General features: G+C 37.4%; 1 protein-coding gene across 5 annotated transcripts in view; it reads right to left on the reverse strand.

Annotated features, from left to right (window-relative positions):
- Nucleotides 1–1367: 1367 nt before the first annotated feature.
- Nucleotides 1368–17244, reverse strand: part of SLC22A16 (solute carrier family 22 member 16) — a 33719-nt gene continuing 17842 nt past the window's right edge. The window contains exons 3-9 of one of the 5 annotated variants that reach the window (XM_084203403.1): nucleotides 14828–14945; nucleotides 12396–12945; nucleotides 10382–10509; nucleotides 9879–9988; nucleotides 9276–9375; nucleotides 6848–6931; nucleotides 1368–4352 (exon numbers count right to left, since the gene is read on the reverse strand). In XM_084203403.1, coding sequence (XP_084059529.1) covers nucleotides 4140–4352; nucleotides 6848–6931; nucleotides 9276–9375; nucleotides 9879–9988; nucleotides 10382–10509; nucleotides 12396–12945; nucleotides 14828–14945 — 1303 coding nt within the window. In that variant the 3' untranslated portion in view covers nucleotides 1368–4139. Of the gene's footprint in view, nucleotides 4353–6847; nucleotides 6932–8546; nucleotides 8679–9275; nucleotides 9376–9878; nucleotides 9989–10381; nucleotides 10510–12395; nucleotides 12946–14827; nucleotides 14946–17244 lie in introns of all 5 variants that reach the window. The other 4 variants (XR_014616065.1, XM_084203404.1, XM_084203405.1 and 1 more) reach the window with 4 other exon arrangements.

Here is a 17244-nt window from a genome sequence, read left to right on the forward strand (position 1 = left end):
AGAATCCTGTACAGAATTACGGGGCTATCAGAACATGGATGTGTTTTAGCTTTCTTCCTGTGAGAGGTAACTAATTGTCAGCATTGACTAGAATTTTCCCTCATAGAATAAACTCAGTTTTTGTCACTGCTCTATTTTCTTTTTAGTCCTGGTATCTAATTTCTCCCCTAGGAATCTTTTCTAGGATTCAGACAAACATGTTTCAGATGTTTGTAAAGCATGCAGGATGAATCCAGAGCCTCCTTTTTGCAGTCACAAATGCCTTTCTGGACCAAGAGCCCACGGCAGAAGTGAGCTCACCTTTCCCTAAGCCTTTCCAAAAGGCACTCACAGGCCATGCACGCTGCTGAGCCCGATGCCACAGAGGCTTCCTAAGTGACTGCACCTACGGGGTTGCTAAAATAAACCTGTGGAAGGCACAGGAGAATGCCAGCAAGTCCTTCGCTCCATCCCAGAGCTGGGATGTCAGGCCATTTGTCTTTCCACAGAGCCCCTACACAAAAGCCCTCAGCTTTCAAGGAGGCTTCTCCCCTTGTTCAGACATTCAGGGTACCACCCAAAGCATATGATAACCCCACATGATTTGCATAGCATTTTTTTCCTACATAGTTGGTTAAATTACAGAATGTTGCACAGAGAAATTGAATGAAGCTCTTAAAGTATGATGTAAAATGTATCCTTTTGTCTAACTTAATAACACAGTTTTGAAATACCAAACACGTGTACTTATTATTTTTCCTTAGTTATCGTTAAACTAATAATAATTGCTCGTATTGTTATATTTAACCCAGAAAAGTATGTCCTTAACAAATTGCAAGACTGTCTAATAAAACTGGTTATCAAATTTCGGACAAAAACATTTGCCATCATGCAATAGTGCCCAGCAATTAAGACAGATAAGAACTCTAATTCATTATCTCACAGAACCCTTGTGTAACTCCAGAGACATTGATGAGCACAAAAAATTTGCACTAAGATAAGGATGACAAATACAAACATAAAAGGACTTGTGAACTGAAGTGAGAAACTATGAAAATTAATTCTTCTTATGAGCACTGAAATGAAAATATGCCCCGTTGGAACAGAAGCATTTGTTCTCAAACTAAGTGCTCTCTTGCAAAAGGATTTAAAAAAATCTATGAATATTTAATAGAAAAAAATCAACTCACCCTGATTTTCCTACACTTATAATGCATGACTAGTGTTAACATATTTTTGCCCATATGGAAAAAACAAGCAAATAGAAATGCTAGAGACAGAGATACATGCTATTTCCTTTTTTTAAAAGTAATATTCTTCCTCAGGTTAAAGAATAGGATACCCCAAGGCAATCTCTACGGTATTGATGCATAAAATCACAAAAGATGTACTGGTAAATCAACAAACATTTTATTTCCAAGGAAAAACAGTAACATCATTAGTTAAGGGAAATTCAGGGGTCATTTGAATTAAAGACCAAATACCAACTGACTTCAGTAATAGGAGGAAATGGCTTTTGGGGTTAAACCATCAAGCTACATTGTGGTCTAGACTCAAAATTCAATTTTACTTGTAAGCAGTATCAGTATCATTGCGTATTTAACTTTCTTCTTGTTCTTTTCTTCTCCTTATGTGTACTGATTACACATGACCAGATCCTGAATCCCTCAAGCCAAAGGAACACAGAATATGCTTTGGGTGTTCTTGGCGGGGTAAGACTGAAATCAGTTACTCAGCAGGTAAAGAAGTAGAAAATTTAATTGTAAATATTCTTTAATACCTTGTTAGAAATAGACTGTGCTGTTCCTAAAAGTTATGAGTAGTGAGTTTTAAGATAGATGGAGTTAGATAGAGTTTTGAGATATTAAAAGAGGGACTATCAGTGTGAAAGAACTCCAAAATAAGGAAAGAATGTGGAGCTCTGTGTGTGGGGAGGGTGGTTGTAAGGCAAGACAGTACCAGTTTAATTCCTTGTTAGGTCTATTGCATGATGGTGGTTTTTTAGCATGATTAAACCCTTATTTAAGGCAGAGCAGGAAGAGTTTGGCAGTAGATCTTGCAGATAAAGAGAGCTGCTCTGCCCTGGGAAGTGGAGGAGGACCTGAAAGCAGTGGAAGAATACTGGGTTTGCTCTTCAGCAAAATAAAAAACCCCAGCATGTGAGTAATCTGATCTTCAGTCATCAAAGTATGTATTCAAGTCATTCTCAGAATAATGATGGGATTACTCACAGGAGAAGGTTAAGTGCTTTTGCTGAACTCATATCTGGACAGAAGCCACAGTATTCTGTGCAGGTCTTTTTGGAGGTTTTCCCTGCAAACACTGGAACACCCACAGAATTGTAAGAAGCATGAAGACTCCTTTGTGCTTTTTATGTAATTATTTCAGAGAAACTCCTTAAACTTAAATTTACTGATTTTTGCTTGCTTTGAAGCATGTTAATCCTCATATAGGGTATTATTTTCTTCTAATATCAGGACCAAATTCTAGGACAGTGCAGTGAAGAATAAAATCTTCTATAAGGGGATATAAACCATTATTCTGGTTTCAGAAGTCATTGAAAGTAATAAAACTGTGCATATATAATTGAAAAATGTGGCCATTGATTTCTACAGCATATAGAATATCTACAGTAATATAGATATCTTTTGGGGTGGGTACATGGCAAAGATCAAGGAAGACTTGTTTTGGTGAGACCATGCCATGAGAAAAGGGGCCTGAGAGGGGAAAACACTGATTTCAAACCAGGGAGGATGGAATTCACACAACCCAGGCAAGAGAGGGCTGTCTGAACCTCAGCACACAGATGTTCCTGTGCTGCTGACTCAAACCAAGGGTGGTAAAGCAAAGGAGATGCAGATCCTCAGAGAAGAAAGAAACCCCCAGGTCTAGAGATAGACTGAAAAAGGAGAGGTGGGAGAAAGCCATAAAAGAAGCAGCCAGAATGATGCATTCCTATCAGTTTTCTGTGGTCCAGAGTCATAAGGCAGAACCACTGCACCAACAGTAAGTGTTGATGCACACATGAGGTGTAGCAGCAGACGGATATTTTGACACTTTGACTAAAACTACTACTAGTAACTCTTCTATTGATCAGTGTCCTCTAGCTACCATCCTTTAAATTCTATTACTCTAACTGGTTTTGTGTGATATAGTAAGGAAAAAATTAGTTACAGACAGCTGATCTATGAGAAAAATGGTGAGTGTAAACCGTTTCTACCAAAAATTAATAAATAAATACACTTCTGTGCAGAGAGCCTGAATAAGAGCAATATGCCATTTATTCTTTTCCACTGAGGACTATGAAGACCTTGATGGAGGCATTTGGCAAAGTAGCTGGTCTAGCTCTTAGAAATTATGAAAAATCTGATGCTAGATCTAAGCTGAAATAAGTGAGAAAGGCTGCACTGAAATAATGGTCTGGAATGAATATTACTTTAAATGGGATCAGACAGTTTAGTTTTACCTAAACTAAAACAGCAGTAGATCCAGTGAACTTTTTTTCTCCTAAACCCCTAAAAAATACATTTGCCATTCAACAGAATGAATATACAAACTATTTGCACATTTTGCAAACTTAGTATTATTTTTTCAGTCAGAAGCTGTGCCATAGAATACTTTCCTTTTGTTAGCAATGGCACCATTTCTAGTAGAAAACTTGAAAGAAAAAGAATAAATTAGTTTAAAATTATTTATATGACCTGATGCAATGATAAGGCTTCTCTCTTGAATTGTAACAGAGTTTACTGTGTTCTGAAGTCTCAAGCCTGTAACTGGCAGCTGCAACAGGAAGAGGCCAGGCAGGGCACTTTGTTGTAGGTTTACAGATCTAACTGCAGAAAATGTGAAGCAAAGAACTGGCATATTTTTTTACATACATGTAATCAGGTAGGTTCCAACATTTAGATTAATCATTCCAACTGGTCACAGCATGTCAGTTTAAAGTCTGGGTAAGTTTGATAAGGGATCTAGAAATCCTATCAATTTTCTGCAGTAACTCAGTCACTTTGAAAAGGTTTCATACAATTGCTCTATTGAAAAGGGAAGACAGAATACAAAGTAAAAGGCACATATGTTATAGAACAGTCACATTTCTTGAATACAGAGATCATATAAATTAGATAGTGATTAAAATTAGGAACGGCCATTTTGCTGCTGCTTTATTTGTCAGTGCTGACTCTTTCTTGACCAAACATCTCTATCTTTTCTAATGCTGCACCACTATGTGCTGGAGGAGTCTTTTCTGAACAGCTTTTCTTGTTTCTTCCCATTTCTGTAGCTTCCACCAAAGTATTAGTCAATGGTTTTCCCAGTGTTTCTGGAAGCATTATGGTTAAGATTCCACTCAGAAGAGCCATGATTCCAACAAGCAACTGGAAGAAATAAACAGTAGCTGTAAAGGTAAATAAGTCTTTCAATCTAATCATAGTTTTGATCTTGCTTGAGAGTAAATCTAAAATAAAGCACAAGGAACTGTAAAGCAAAGATCATAAGTCTTAAATGTTGCCTGTATAAAAGATCTACCTTTGTTGTTGCATAAATGAAAAGATTACACAGCAGAATTAATGAATGAGCAAGTGAAGTGTTTTGTTCACAAGGGATCAATACAGTGCAAGCAGGAATAATTCTGTTTGAGTAAACAACACATATTACCTTCATTTGGTATTTCAGTATCAGGAGCTTGTTTAAGAACTGATTCTAGGATTGCATACATTTCTTTTTACAGGCATGTTCACAGAGCTACAATTTCCCTGTCACCTGTAATCTCAATGCACATTCCAGCTCCTGTGTACCTGTACCTGTGTGCTTGTTCCTTCTCTACAGAGCCAGACTGGAATTTCTCAATATGGCTCATTGGCCCAGAGCCACAGAAGTGCACATCTGTGCTCAGGAGAGCTCTTCAGCATCTGCTAACTCTCAATAGGAATACTTTGCTAAACTCAGTTTCAAAGAACTGTCAGGAGTGCAGGCATCTACTGACATTTGCACTGGGATCACATTTTGGATTTGTCCATAGTGTACACAATTCCACAGCAACAGCAGAAGTGGTGCAAGGATCAGGATAATGTGGGGTCAGTAGAGAAACACTCACTTGTTCCAGGAATATCTACTCTTTCCATTCACATTCCCTTCACACAGACATTTCTATGTCTTGTTCAATGACATCAATTCCTACTTTGGTCCTCTGAGTACAGAACAGCATTAAACTCCTGACAGTTCTCCAACACCAGGTTAAAATGACCTAATTCTCTCCTGATAGAAAAGCTTTCACATAGAACATCATGCCTGGTCTCAGTGTTTTTCCATTCTCTGACTGTGAACTTTGATGCTATATTATCCTTATCTTGCCCTGTGCTGATTCTGAAGTCCTTTGCTTAATGCATTCTTTCCAAGGGTGAGAGAGAACATTTGGAATCACTGTGCCTATGTCTCTCACACAGAGCTTGAGACAAGAGCTGCCCAGCTACTATCTGCAGCTAAGCCAGACTTTAAGTCAGAAAGGTGCTTTAAAATCAGAATTCCCTACTGTAACCTTCCTATTTGCCTGCCCGTGCACCACACTGGTTTTGCTTCTCTTCCCTCCAAAAAAAAAAAGAGGACAGTTTGTTTCGTGTATTCTTTTGAGAGGCAAAATGCACTGTTACATACCCTCTTTTTTGCATTTGCAATAAATACAGAGCCAGACAAAAAAAAAACCCCCCAACTTTCAAATACTACAAACTACAGTGAAAATAAAAGTCACAGTCTTACCATGAAAGTTAAAAAAAAAATCCTGGCAGTAATAGGACTAGAGGAAATGGAGGAAATGGCACAAACTGAGTGAGATCCTTTTAGCCATGTATATGGCAGGAGTGATACTTAAAAATATATTCCAAAATATTAAAATCTCATCTTTGAGTGTCAAATTTCTTCTCTACTATTCAGACATGATTTTCTGCCATGGAAAGACAGGATAAATTGACACATGGCAGCTATTCCACAATATGCTCTTTTATGTCCACCCTTTAGTCTGTCAGAAGTTTATAACTGAGGATGTTGGGGTCTGTAAAGGATATGGAATCTTAGAGACACCCATAAATTGGAGTGTATGAGAACTGGGTCACTAGTGGTACTCAAAAGAACAAGCTTAAAGTAACACTGTGTGCTTTGAATATGTGTGTGTTTTCTCTTTTCATTATTCTTTATAGACACTTGGCATTCTTCTCATGTTTTCCCTCCTCATGAACCTACTCTCATTCCCCTGAGAACTCTCACTATTCTGTAAGTGTACACACCACCATCTTTCCTGCCTTTTCATCTCAGCTCTCATAACTCTATTTCATCCCATGTTAGTTTCCTTTTTTTTTCCTCTTATGTGAAAGCTGCTGCATGCTGAGTAATTCAGTACATTTCCCTTCTCCCTGACCCTCAAACCCTTTTCCAGTATTCCCTACAACAGACAGAGTATGAAACAATTATTAATTCAAGGACGTCTACCTTTTCAAGGGCAGTAGCCACAGTTATCAATGAAGGGACTCACATTTAGTAAAAGCAACTCTTCTGCCGTCTTGGCACATTTCTTCATAAGGCATCTGACATAATTTAACCCTTTGTTTGCTCACTACAAATGTATGCATTTAGTATGTATGTATTTACTATTTTAAATACACAATTCAGTATCAGAAAATGTTCTCCTGATATGGTCAAATGTGTAGAAATAAAGTGTATTTGTGTTATTGTACACATACATGGTTAAATGCATTGTGTTTTCAGGGTGTTAATTTGAAATCTGAATTTTTGCTTAGTCAAACTCTTAGAATGTTCCCAACACTTCAGTACAACCAGCAGCTTCTAACAGATACCATAGAAATCTTAAGAAAATATTTACCATAATTTTTCTTATGTCCTCTTTCATTTCTGGAGCAACATTTATAATTCTGCAGTGATCTAACACTAGGACTTGATATATATACTCCAGAACAAAAGATAATTCGAATTAAATATCCCTACAAAATAATACCTTTACTTCTGAGAACAAATTATTATTATTACTATAGTCTGCTATTTATATTTATATTCACATCTGATGGCTCTGAACCAATCTAAAATGTGATCTTATTGACAAAATTCCTACTTCAACAAAAGAGGTTATATTTTGACATGAAAAAAAAATAGTATTTGACTGAGGGTTTGTATTAATTTATTAACACCAGTGTGGGCTTTTAAAATTTCTAATTTATGTTTTTTCTGAGAGAAAAATCAACTCTGTTAAAGAGCTATTGCAACATAATTCTTAACAGCTGAGAAACAGAAATAGGTTATATAAGGAGCAGTTGTTTTACTGCACATTTTCTATAAAGTTGTCACATGAAAAACATACTTGGCAAGTTATTCAATTTATAGACTTATTGAAGATTTATAGCCACTCAAGATGCTTGCAGTACTCACAGGTGGCATAACTGTGCATGAGGCAGAGTGCCAAACAAACAGCAGTAGTAACTGTTCAACACTGTGTGGTGTTTGCAATAGATCAGGGTGATGTGTATCAGTTTACTTACAAATGTAATCCATTTGATTTCACTTCCATTCCAAAACACTTATTTGACCTGAGACTTGGCACGCTATGCTCCAACTCAAGACAAGCCTATTTAATAAATTGACAAATGCTCTATAACAGGAGCTAATAATGGAAACATGTTCACTGTGAACACTACTACCCAACTCTACAAAAACTCTGGACAACTTTTGTACCCTGGGAGTTGTTCATAGCTGAAATAACTCCTGTGTTTATACTGCCATTTGCACTGCTCTCCAAAACATTTGAGCACTCCCCCATCTGTGGTTTAACTGCAGCACTTCTGCACAGATAAATCTTATTTCAGACAGTAAAGGCAAAATGCTGACAAGAGGAAAGAAGAAATGTTCTCCCATGACCACTCTGCTGTGCAAATGTTTCTTTGTCTTTTCTGGGATCATATCTTGGTGGAGACAATGTTAAGAAAGAAAACATTTTTAGGAACTTGAAGAAATAAATTCATTTGTGGTCTCCTTCATCCTCTTAGTTTTCATCGAAAACAATCAAAAGTACTTAATTTAAATAATGAAATAAGCTCACAAGAATTCTCTGAAACAATCGATTATAAAAGTTGCCAAATCAAAGGGACACAATGCCCTTGTTTAGGAAACTTCAGTATGGTGGATAAAATTTGACTAAGAATCCAGGTTAAAGACACTTTCACTTTCTGACATGTATAATCTACATATAACAGTGCCTGACTCACAGTGAATTCTAAGAATTCTAATTCTTTTTAAAGAACTTAAACTATTCTAAATCATTAATAAACGTTTCTTTACTTAAAACTTCAATGCAAATTTTGTAATTCCATCTGGTTTTACATATATATGCATAATTTATCCTTCAGGAGAAAAAATGGATTGAATTGCTGCAGGATTTCTAAGCAGCAAATGCTTCATAACAGAAATGCAATGAAGAAATGTGATTCATGTGTGAGCAGGGAACACATAAAATATTTTGTAGTAGTGGGTCTACTACATAATGCCCAAAGTACACAAAAGAAGGGTCCCACCTCTCTTTTCTGGGGCAACTGGTGGTAAAAGACAAAACCTAAGGGTAACCTGACTTGCTTGTCAAAGTCATCATGAAGCTCATCAATATACCATTTCTTTTTTTTCTATCTCATGAATTGTTTTGTTCAGTTCTGGTGAAAAACACAGGAAAAAAGACAGGTCAGGAGAACAAATATAGTAAACACAACACCTTCTTGACCTTTTGGGAGGCTATTCCAAAGATGCAACATCTCAAAGAAGCCGTGGAAAATGTTAAGGCATAATGTAAGAAAGTCCAGCTACCTGTGGTTACTTTCAGGAATAGAAGAACTATGCCTTTGAAAAAAAGTGATACTAAATCAGGAGCATGGTCAAAAACTGCAAAAAAGTCTGGACTACGACACTTCCTAAATGATACATGCTAAGTGCAGAATATTTTTATCAATTTTATGCTAGGATTCAGAGCATAAATATTTTTATGTCTTCTGTCATAAAAACTTTTCTGAATATTTCAGTGATTCAAAGTCTCCCTTTTGCTTTAGCAGCGTATTTTTAACAATATAAGACTACTACTCTTTGGGACTTGAAAATTTCAAACTAGAATGGTTTACTCAATTTTCTTTTTGAAATAAATGTTCAGCTTTTGCTTCCTTTGTCGCGTGAAAAACATACTTAGTAAGTTACTAAAGACAAAAAAAGTGAGACATACGCCTTTTCAAAAAACATTCACCATTGAAATAAATACCTACAAGTGGCATGAAAATCCAGACACTTCTCAGATATACACAGAAAGGAGCAACCACACTTCCTACTCGGCACATCATGCTTCCACTTCCAACAGCAAGTGTTCTACACAGAAAAGAATCATAGTAAGAATTCTAGCAGTTAAGGGAAACAATTAGAAATGCACAGACACTTAAAACATCAGTAAGATTTGTGTCTTTAAGCAATTATACTAAGAAGCTGTTGCTATGCCAATGTAAATTTATATTGTAGTGAAATTCAGCTGCTTCTGTAATTAAGATTAAAAATATAATTATCATTCAGCACAGATAATGGGATGAATAACCAGGACTTATAAGAAAGGCATAAAAAATGTTTAAGAAAGTATTGAGTATTCTTCTAGTTCCCCATTGGAACATATCAAGGCACATGAAATGCAAAATAAACAAAAAACTATGGTACAGCCAAACTCCAGACAGCTCTGAGGCAGCTGAGGAACTCATCCCATCCCAAGTCTTTCAGATCACCACCACTGATGCCAAGAGCTGCTGGATCTTGTGTAGAATAACAAATTAATTAATGAAAATTAATTAATTAATGAAAAATACATGACTGGCAAAAGTTCTTACCTTACTATTGTTGGGTACAGTTCTGCTGTGTAGAGATATATAAGGCCAAATGCCACACCTATGCAAAATTTTCCAGCCATATTTGCTAAGATAATTAATATATTGTAATCCTATTGAAAGAGAGCACAAATAAATATATCACCAGAAAATTACACCCTTCCAAACATCATTTACATTCTTCAAAAGTTGTGACCCTTCTTTAAACAATAAGCAATACTCATTGCTTGCTTTTTAAAAACTGCTCAATAAATTACTAGTTTGCACATCACTTTTCACCAGTCCTGGTTCACTGAAGCTCTAGGAGCATTTTATGTATGACTCCAGCAATGACATTGAAACTTGTACTGAAAATACAGAAATCTATCTTAGACTGGCAGCTGCAACTTAAAACCAGCCTTTAATTAATTATTCTATGATTTAGAAAGAGCAGCTGCATCTACTGACTTAAGAGCCTTTAAAAGCAATTTCTGCTATAGGAACACTTCCAAGCATATGTGACTAACCTGAGGTATGAACATAATTAAAACACAGATCAGTGCACTTAAAATAAGGAATGGAATGAGTGTGTTTCTCCTTCCCAGTTTGTCCATCGCAACGCAAGCAATGATATAGCAAGGCAACTCCACAGCACCTGTCAGTATGAAATTATCTCAGTTTAAGTCATGATTGCACATATTCATCTCATAACTGTAACTTCCTCTTTATGAGGAATTTATCTGATCTAGGGGCTAGTAAACAAGTAATATCTAAAGATAACCAGTGTGTTGGGCTAGTTCATTTGGTTACAGAAAGTGTGACAGAAGGCAGAGAACAGCCTAAAATACAGAAGTGGGAGTGGAGAAGGACAAGGGAAACTGGTTTCACAGCACAGAGCAGCTCCAGTTCTCTTTGGGGTGGAAAATTACAGAAAAGAGCAAGGCCACAGTTCTGTTTCTATGACACTGACACTTCTGTCTGAAAGCTCTACATTTGCTGCTCTTCTCCTTCAGGTGTTTTCACATTAAGAGCTCAAGTGTGCCCACAGGGAATATTGCTAGTGTCACACCAACACACCTCTCAGGATTTGCCAGCTTCCACCTGGACAGGGAATGGCAGCCACAGGTGCCTCCCCCAGCATCAGCTCAAAATCATCTCAAAGTAAAAGGCAAGAAAGGTCTGTCCACATCCAGTTTTCTGAGTAAGCCCCAATAATACAGACTGCAGTTCCAGCTTTCTCCCTTCTCCATTAAAAAAGAGGGCTTACAAGACCCCACTCTTAATACAGATCATCCTGTCCTAATGTTCCTTTCCAGAGAAAACGTTAGGCTGCTCTAAAGGTCCTGGCATTTGGCTAGACCTGTTTGCACTGTGTAAACATGATTTGCCCCTAGATAAATAATACTGAGCCAAAGCCAGTTTGGACACGTTTTAAGCCAATTTGCTCAGGAAGAATGCTACTATGTCCAATAGAAAACCAAGGAAGAACATAAGATACAGCCCTGAACAGCCTGAATTCCTTTATTAAGTACATATAGCATGTCAATACACCTGTAATATCAGGAAACAATACTTTGGAGTTGTGTTGGAAAAAGCAGGTGGTAATTATTCAGTGTCTGTTAGTCTGCTAAAATATTTTTAGAAGAGGTGGGTACAGTGTACTCCACAATAGCAGCTTAGTTATCTGTGCAGTACTAGCACCCACTCTTCAACACATCAGTCTAACAATGCACTGTACTGCATGACAAAACAAACTGGAATAATGAGAGCCCCAGTCCTTCTGTGAGCCTGTGTACACGATCAGTCACATTCACTTCACTGAGAGTACTCAGCTGCACAAAGCAAAGCACATGATTTAATTCTTCACTGGCTCAGAGCTGCAAGTCTGATCTAGAGTCTTCTGAAGTCAGTGGAATATTTTTACTGATGTTAACAAACTTTGGATCAGGCCTTGAATGCACTTGAGCTGCCTTTATAAACAACTTACATGCCAGAGAAAGATTACAGCCAGAATGATAAAATTAAAAGAGTACTACCACTTAATTAAAAATACACTTCTGAGAAAATGAAAATTACTCTTCCTTCTGACAATTATGACTATGTTTTCCACAAAGACAAACTCAATGTATCGTGACTGTAAGTAATAAAAGGAATATTTTTTCTCCCATTTTCCTAGTTTGTGCCTTTAATGGAGCTGTGTGAATTTTGTATTGCTTGTCTGCTTCCCCTGGTGTTTGTACAGATCTGCTATAAGCTTCCAAGGCAAAGAGAAGACAAGCCAGAATATGGTTTTACAATCAGAAAGACAGACAGAGAAGAATTCTGTGCATCAACAAATTACAATTTTTTTTTCTCAGATACAGTGAAATTTGAAGTGAATGATACTGTGTTAGTCAATTTTATGAAAAGTTAGCAAGAAACTTTTCAAACAAGATTCACAATTGAATGAACAAAGTAAAAAATTTGCTATCAAATCTATAGACATTTTTAAATGTTTGTTCCAGTTCTGTCATTAACAGAGTAAGGTACAAGAATATTTACCTATGAGAAAGAGATTTAAATATTCATTGCCTCCTAGACTGACAGAACTGAGGGAGAAGACGTAGTACCCCAAGCTCCCAGTGAACCAGATCAGCCAGACTGTGATGGTCCTTCTTGCAATTTGCCAGTTACAAAACAAGTCTAAGATGTTGTGCTTCTTTGCCGAGGATGTATCATCATCACCTGTTCTGCCACTGGCTAGATCATCTTGTTGGACTGAGCACAGTTCAGAAACCTTGCAGGGAGTGCTGACTTTATTCCATCTTGCCATTGTATCAATCACTTTTTGTGCATCTTCATATCTTTCCTCTGACAGCAGCCAAAAAGGTGTTTCTGGGAGCATCCAGCAGCACAAGACAAAGGGAAGAGTTGCTATGGATAGAAATATCTGATAGACCCACCAGGTCCGAACCAAAAATCCCACGAGTGCCACAATCATAATTCCCATAGCAAAAAAAGCATGGACATGCATAGAAGCCCAAGTTCGTGCTTTAATGCCAACAAATTCAGTCACATAAACAAAAGCCACAACCAGATAGCCACTTGAAACCTGGGAGGGTGGGAGAGAGAAAAGAAAAAAAAAACAGAGTCAGGTTTGTTTCTACTCTCCCTGTGCACCAGCAGTAAAAGCAAACAGCTAACAATGGTCTACATCTGTGTATGCTAAATTGTCACCGCACTGGCCTGTCTCACACTGACAGAAAAAAAGGCAACCATGAAAATGAGTCAGCTGGAGAAAAATTCACTCAAACCTTCCGACTGCGTGGACACTATTTAAAAATGTGAAGTGAATTAGGATGCTTCTCTGTAGTGGGGGACAGCCAGCAAGAGACACCTGTGAAGAAACTTAATTTGCTGATGTCATTAAGCCCTTCTCTTCCAAAAAATCAGGTCCCTTAATGACATCACAAACTGGATGCTTGGGAAAGAGAGGTCCCCTGAAGTAATTGTCACTTCTGAAAATCTTGATCTCGGCTTTTAAGCAGACCATTAATATCCTGCACATCAGAAAACTGCATATTTACAAACATTTACCTTCCACAGCTTTGTACAATATCTCATTAAATCAAAGTTTTTGCAATATTGGAAGAGAATCTCATATATATACACAATTACATATGGCATCAAGTGAATGCAATACTAGCATGTTCTGCACAATAGTATTTCTTCAGTGAATATATATATAATTCAATTTCTCAAATATCTCAAAATCAAATTCCTGGTGTCTTAAAACATTGCAAAACACAGCTAGACAATACAGACTAGAAAATATTTCAGTATATTGTTTTGATTAATCAATTTTCCCATTAACAATATTCCAGTTAATAGTCTCCGATTCTGAACCCACTGATAGGAAAGCTGCACTGACTGCAGTTGCACAGGGCTAGAGTTTAGGACTGCACCTTGCAAATCAGTCCCAGTGGCCAGATAAAACCTACAGTATCAGCCTGGATAGAGCCTTTTGCTTTTCTAAACTACCACAGGACCTGGCATCAACAGCCAAGGGAGTCAGCAGAAGGACTCCTGTAGATCTCACTGTAGATCTCAGTAGATCTCCTGTAGATTTCAGTTCAAGGCTGACATGATGCAGTTTTTCCTGCTAGGAAGTTCAGGCAAAGGGAGCTCCAGGTACAAGGTCCTGTCTTGACTAATGCACTGTCAGCAGAACAAATAAATTATGGGAATATTTTCAAATATCATGTTCAATAAGTTAGATGATTTTTTTTGTGATGGCATTCTAATTTCTTTGAGCATTATGTAGTGAAAAGCTCAAGAATATACTTTGAGCTGTAAAATAGTTATTTAAAATTGGTTATTACGTATAATATTGAGTAAGTGTCAGATATTGGATGTATACCACACACACATAAAATTGTGTGTGTGGGTCTGCATAAACACATATACTGAAATACCCTTTAGTACAGTATAAAACATCTAGTTGTTAAGCATATCTGCCTATGTATTTAGTATTCCCGATACAGCTTAAAAGACCAAAGAGATGCATGGAAGAGAAAATGTGCATCTCTCCTCCATCACTCAAAACGGTAGAGATAAAAATAATACTTATTATAGATTTGCTAGTTTAAGAAAAAATATATTCCATTTCTAACAATAAGGAGAAATGCAACAGCAGCTGCAATGCAGAATCCAGAGTTTGCTGCTCACACTTGGTATTTAATTACCAGTCCAGCAGAGGTTGGGATGGAGGAAGTACCAAACACTGCTTCATACAGACGCTTTCTATTAATTCAAAGAGGAAAACTGCTGTGGTCCAAGAACATTCAGACTCTCCCTGCTCTGCTGAAATAAGTGCAACAGACGGGGCTTTAGAATAATGAAGTAGGAGAGGCAATAATAACAAAAGGGAGGTTTTCCTGAGAAGGGGTAAGAAATGACATGGAAAAGGGCCAAGGGTGAACGTCCTTTCTTACCATAGCGAGGAGAAAGCGCACAATCACAAAACTGTAGTAGTCAAATGTGAAGGCCACTGCGATGCCAAATACAAACTGACCAGCACTTGTGAACCATATAACACGCTGTCTTCCCAGTCTGCAAATCACAGCAGTAATAAAATCATCAATAGCCACAACATTCTGTTAAAATACACCTGCAGCTCCAGAGAGCCTACATGTAAGTTAATAACTCACCACAGAAATTCTGATTTAGTTACCTGTATTAATTTGTCAGTAATTCCAGCTTCCAAGAAAAAGGATGAATGGAACTTCCACAATTCCTTGGCTGGAAGCAATGTGCAATGAGCATTACATATGTTCACCTCCAGTTTTAACTTCTACATAACTGATTGGTAATTTTACTCTTATTTGTGAGGACATAAATCAGTTTTTCAGCTATTTTATATTAAGTAGCATCATGTTAATAATTTCTTACAAAAGCTGGCTGTGATAACACATGCCATCTTTTGTCAAAGTAACAATCAATTTTGATAGTAATGGAAGGTTTCTGAAACATACCTTTATCCAGTTTTTTAAAATTGAATTCTCTAATAAATGACAATTACACAATTCCCCACCAATTTTTGATTTGGGACAGCACATATGCATGCATATAAAAACAGAGAAGTCCAGGAAGAAAGTAAACTAATGGCAAAAAAAATCATGTCAAACACTAGCTGCAGCAGTACATGTACAAGACTCGTTGGGAATTCACTAAATTCTATCTACAAAAGCTCTGTAACACAAACTGCACGGAATTATTTTTCTTCCCCAATAATAATTCCTTGGCCTCTTATTACCTCCTCCATTGCAAACAGCTTTTCACAAACGGGGATATTACTTTTGGACAGAGAGTTGGAGGAGTTTTGGACTGGTTTTTTTTATGTATTTCATACTCCAGTAAAATTCCTCCTGTTTCTTCCCCAGCCTTGACCTGAAGTCTTGATTTGGTCTTTGATCCCTGCCAGGAAAGATCCCAATAAGTCTTAGCTATCAGAGCTCTTCTGTTGGGAAATCTGTTAATTGGTAATGGGAGGGATACACAAGCTTATTTCCCATGAGCCAGGATGTGTCAGAAAATAATAACTTGCAGCTGTAAATTCTGCAGCTGTAAATCTGCAACTCAAAATGTGTGTATTATCTTAACTGGTTGTCCATGGGATGAATTAATGGAAATGAGAACAAAACAATCCTAACCTTATAAATAATGTCCAAGTATTAATTAATAAATTTATGAATTATTTAAAGGGACTCAAAACAGACGTTGGCATTATATTCTGGTTTTGTATTAAATACAATTTTACAAAGCCTGGGATTGGGAGGCAGATTGATTCCATGTGTTCTAAAAGCCAAATTAAAAAGTTCATCATTGCTTTTGCATTCCCATGTTGTGACTGTCACACTGCAGTGTTGTGCTAATGAAGGAAAATCAGAAAACAACACTCCTGATCTCCTTGTTCTGCTTACAGTCTTAGATGTGGGATGAAATGTCACTCTCCACCCAGCAGAACCGTCAGTCAACAAGCTCCTTTATAGAAAGATGTAACTCTAAACCAGCCTTCAAAGCAAAGCACAGGTACAGAAAGTGCCCAAGACAAAGCTAAGTTCAACACAACTTGAATATTTGATTCTCATATGGACAGACAGGCATGGCTGCTCTCTGAGGCAGGAATATGCCTGGTCATGTTGAGAGAGAAAACCAGCTGAGGCAGGAGACCACAGATGTGCACCCTGAGGCTCACTTTGCTTCTGAGTCCAGCTCTGATGCTGGATTTCAGTGCATGGTCTGAGATAACACCCAGGGAGGAACTGTTGGACAGGAATGGGCCTTGGAACTGTGAGCAAGAGACGGCTCGGGTCAAGTCCCTCCAGGACTGGTGCTCCTCGTGCTCAAACAGAACTTTGTACATGCTGGTAAACAAGTGAAGCTACAGCACAGCTCACCCACACCCATTTTTCCTCTTATGTTCACAAGCTTTCAAGAGACTGAAGTTTAAGCTAATTTCTCAGGGAAAACCTACAACAGGACAGCAAGGAAAAATAGTATTTGGGTGTTATTTTATGAAGTGGGGTTTGATTAAACCTTCAAAGCCTTTGCATCAGCTCCATTGAGCTGTACTCCTGACGGAGGTTAGGAAAGGTGACTTTCAAATGCATGATATTTAACCTTCTAGTAGCCCTTCAGCTGTTTGTCATATTACAAAAAATAAAGAAATCTGCATTTCCACGAGGGAGCTTTTCTCACAAAAAATGAGGTGAAAATCTCCTCCCAGGTTTTACAATTTATATAACAATGAGCTATTGCTATTCCTGTCAAAATAAGTAAACGAACAAACAAATAAATAAAAATCTAAAGGCAAATACTAGCTGCACGGGGCAATTTCAGGGATCAAGGC

This window comes from Fringilla coelebs, assembly GCF_963513975.1.
Source record: "Fringilla coelebs genome assembly, chromosome: 3".
NCBI lineage: Eukaryota > Metazoa > Chordata > Aves > Passeriformes > Fringillidae > Fringilla > Fringilla coelebs.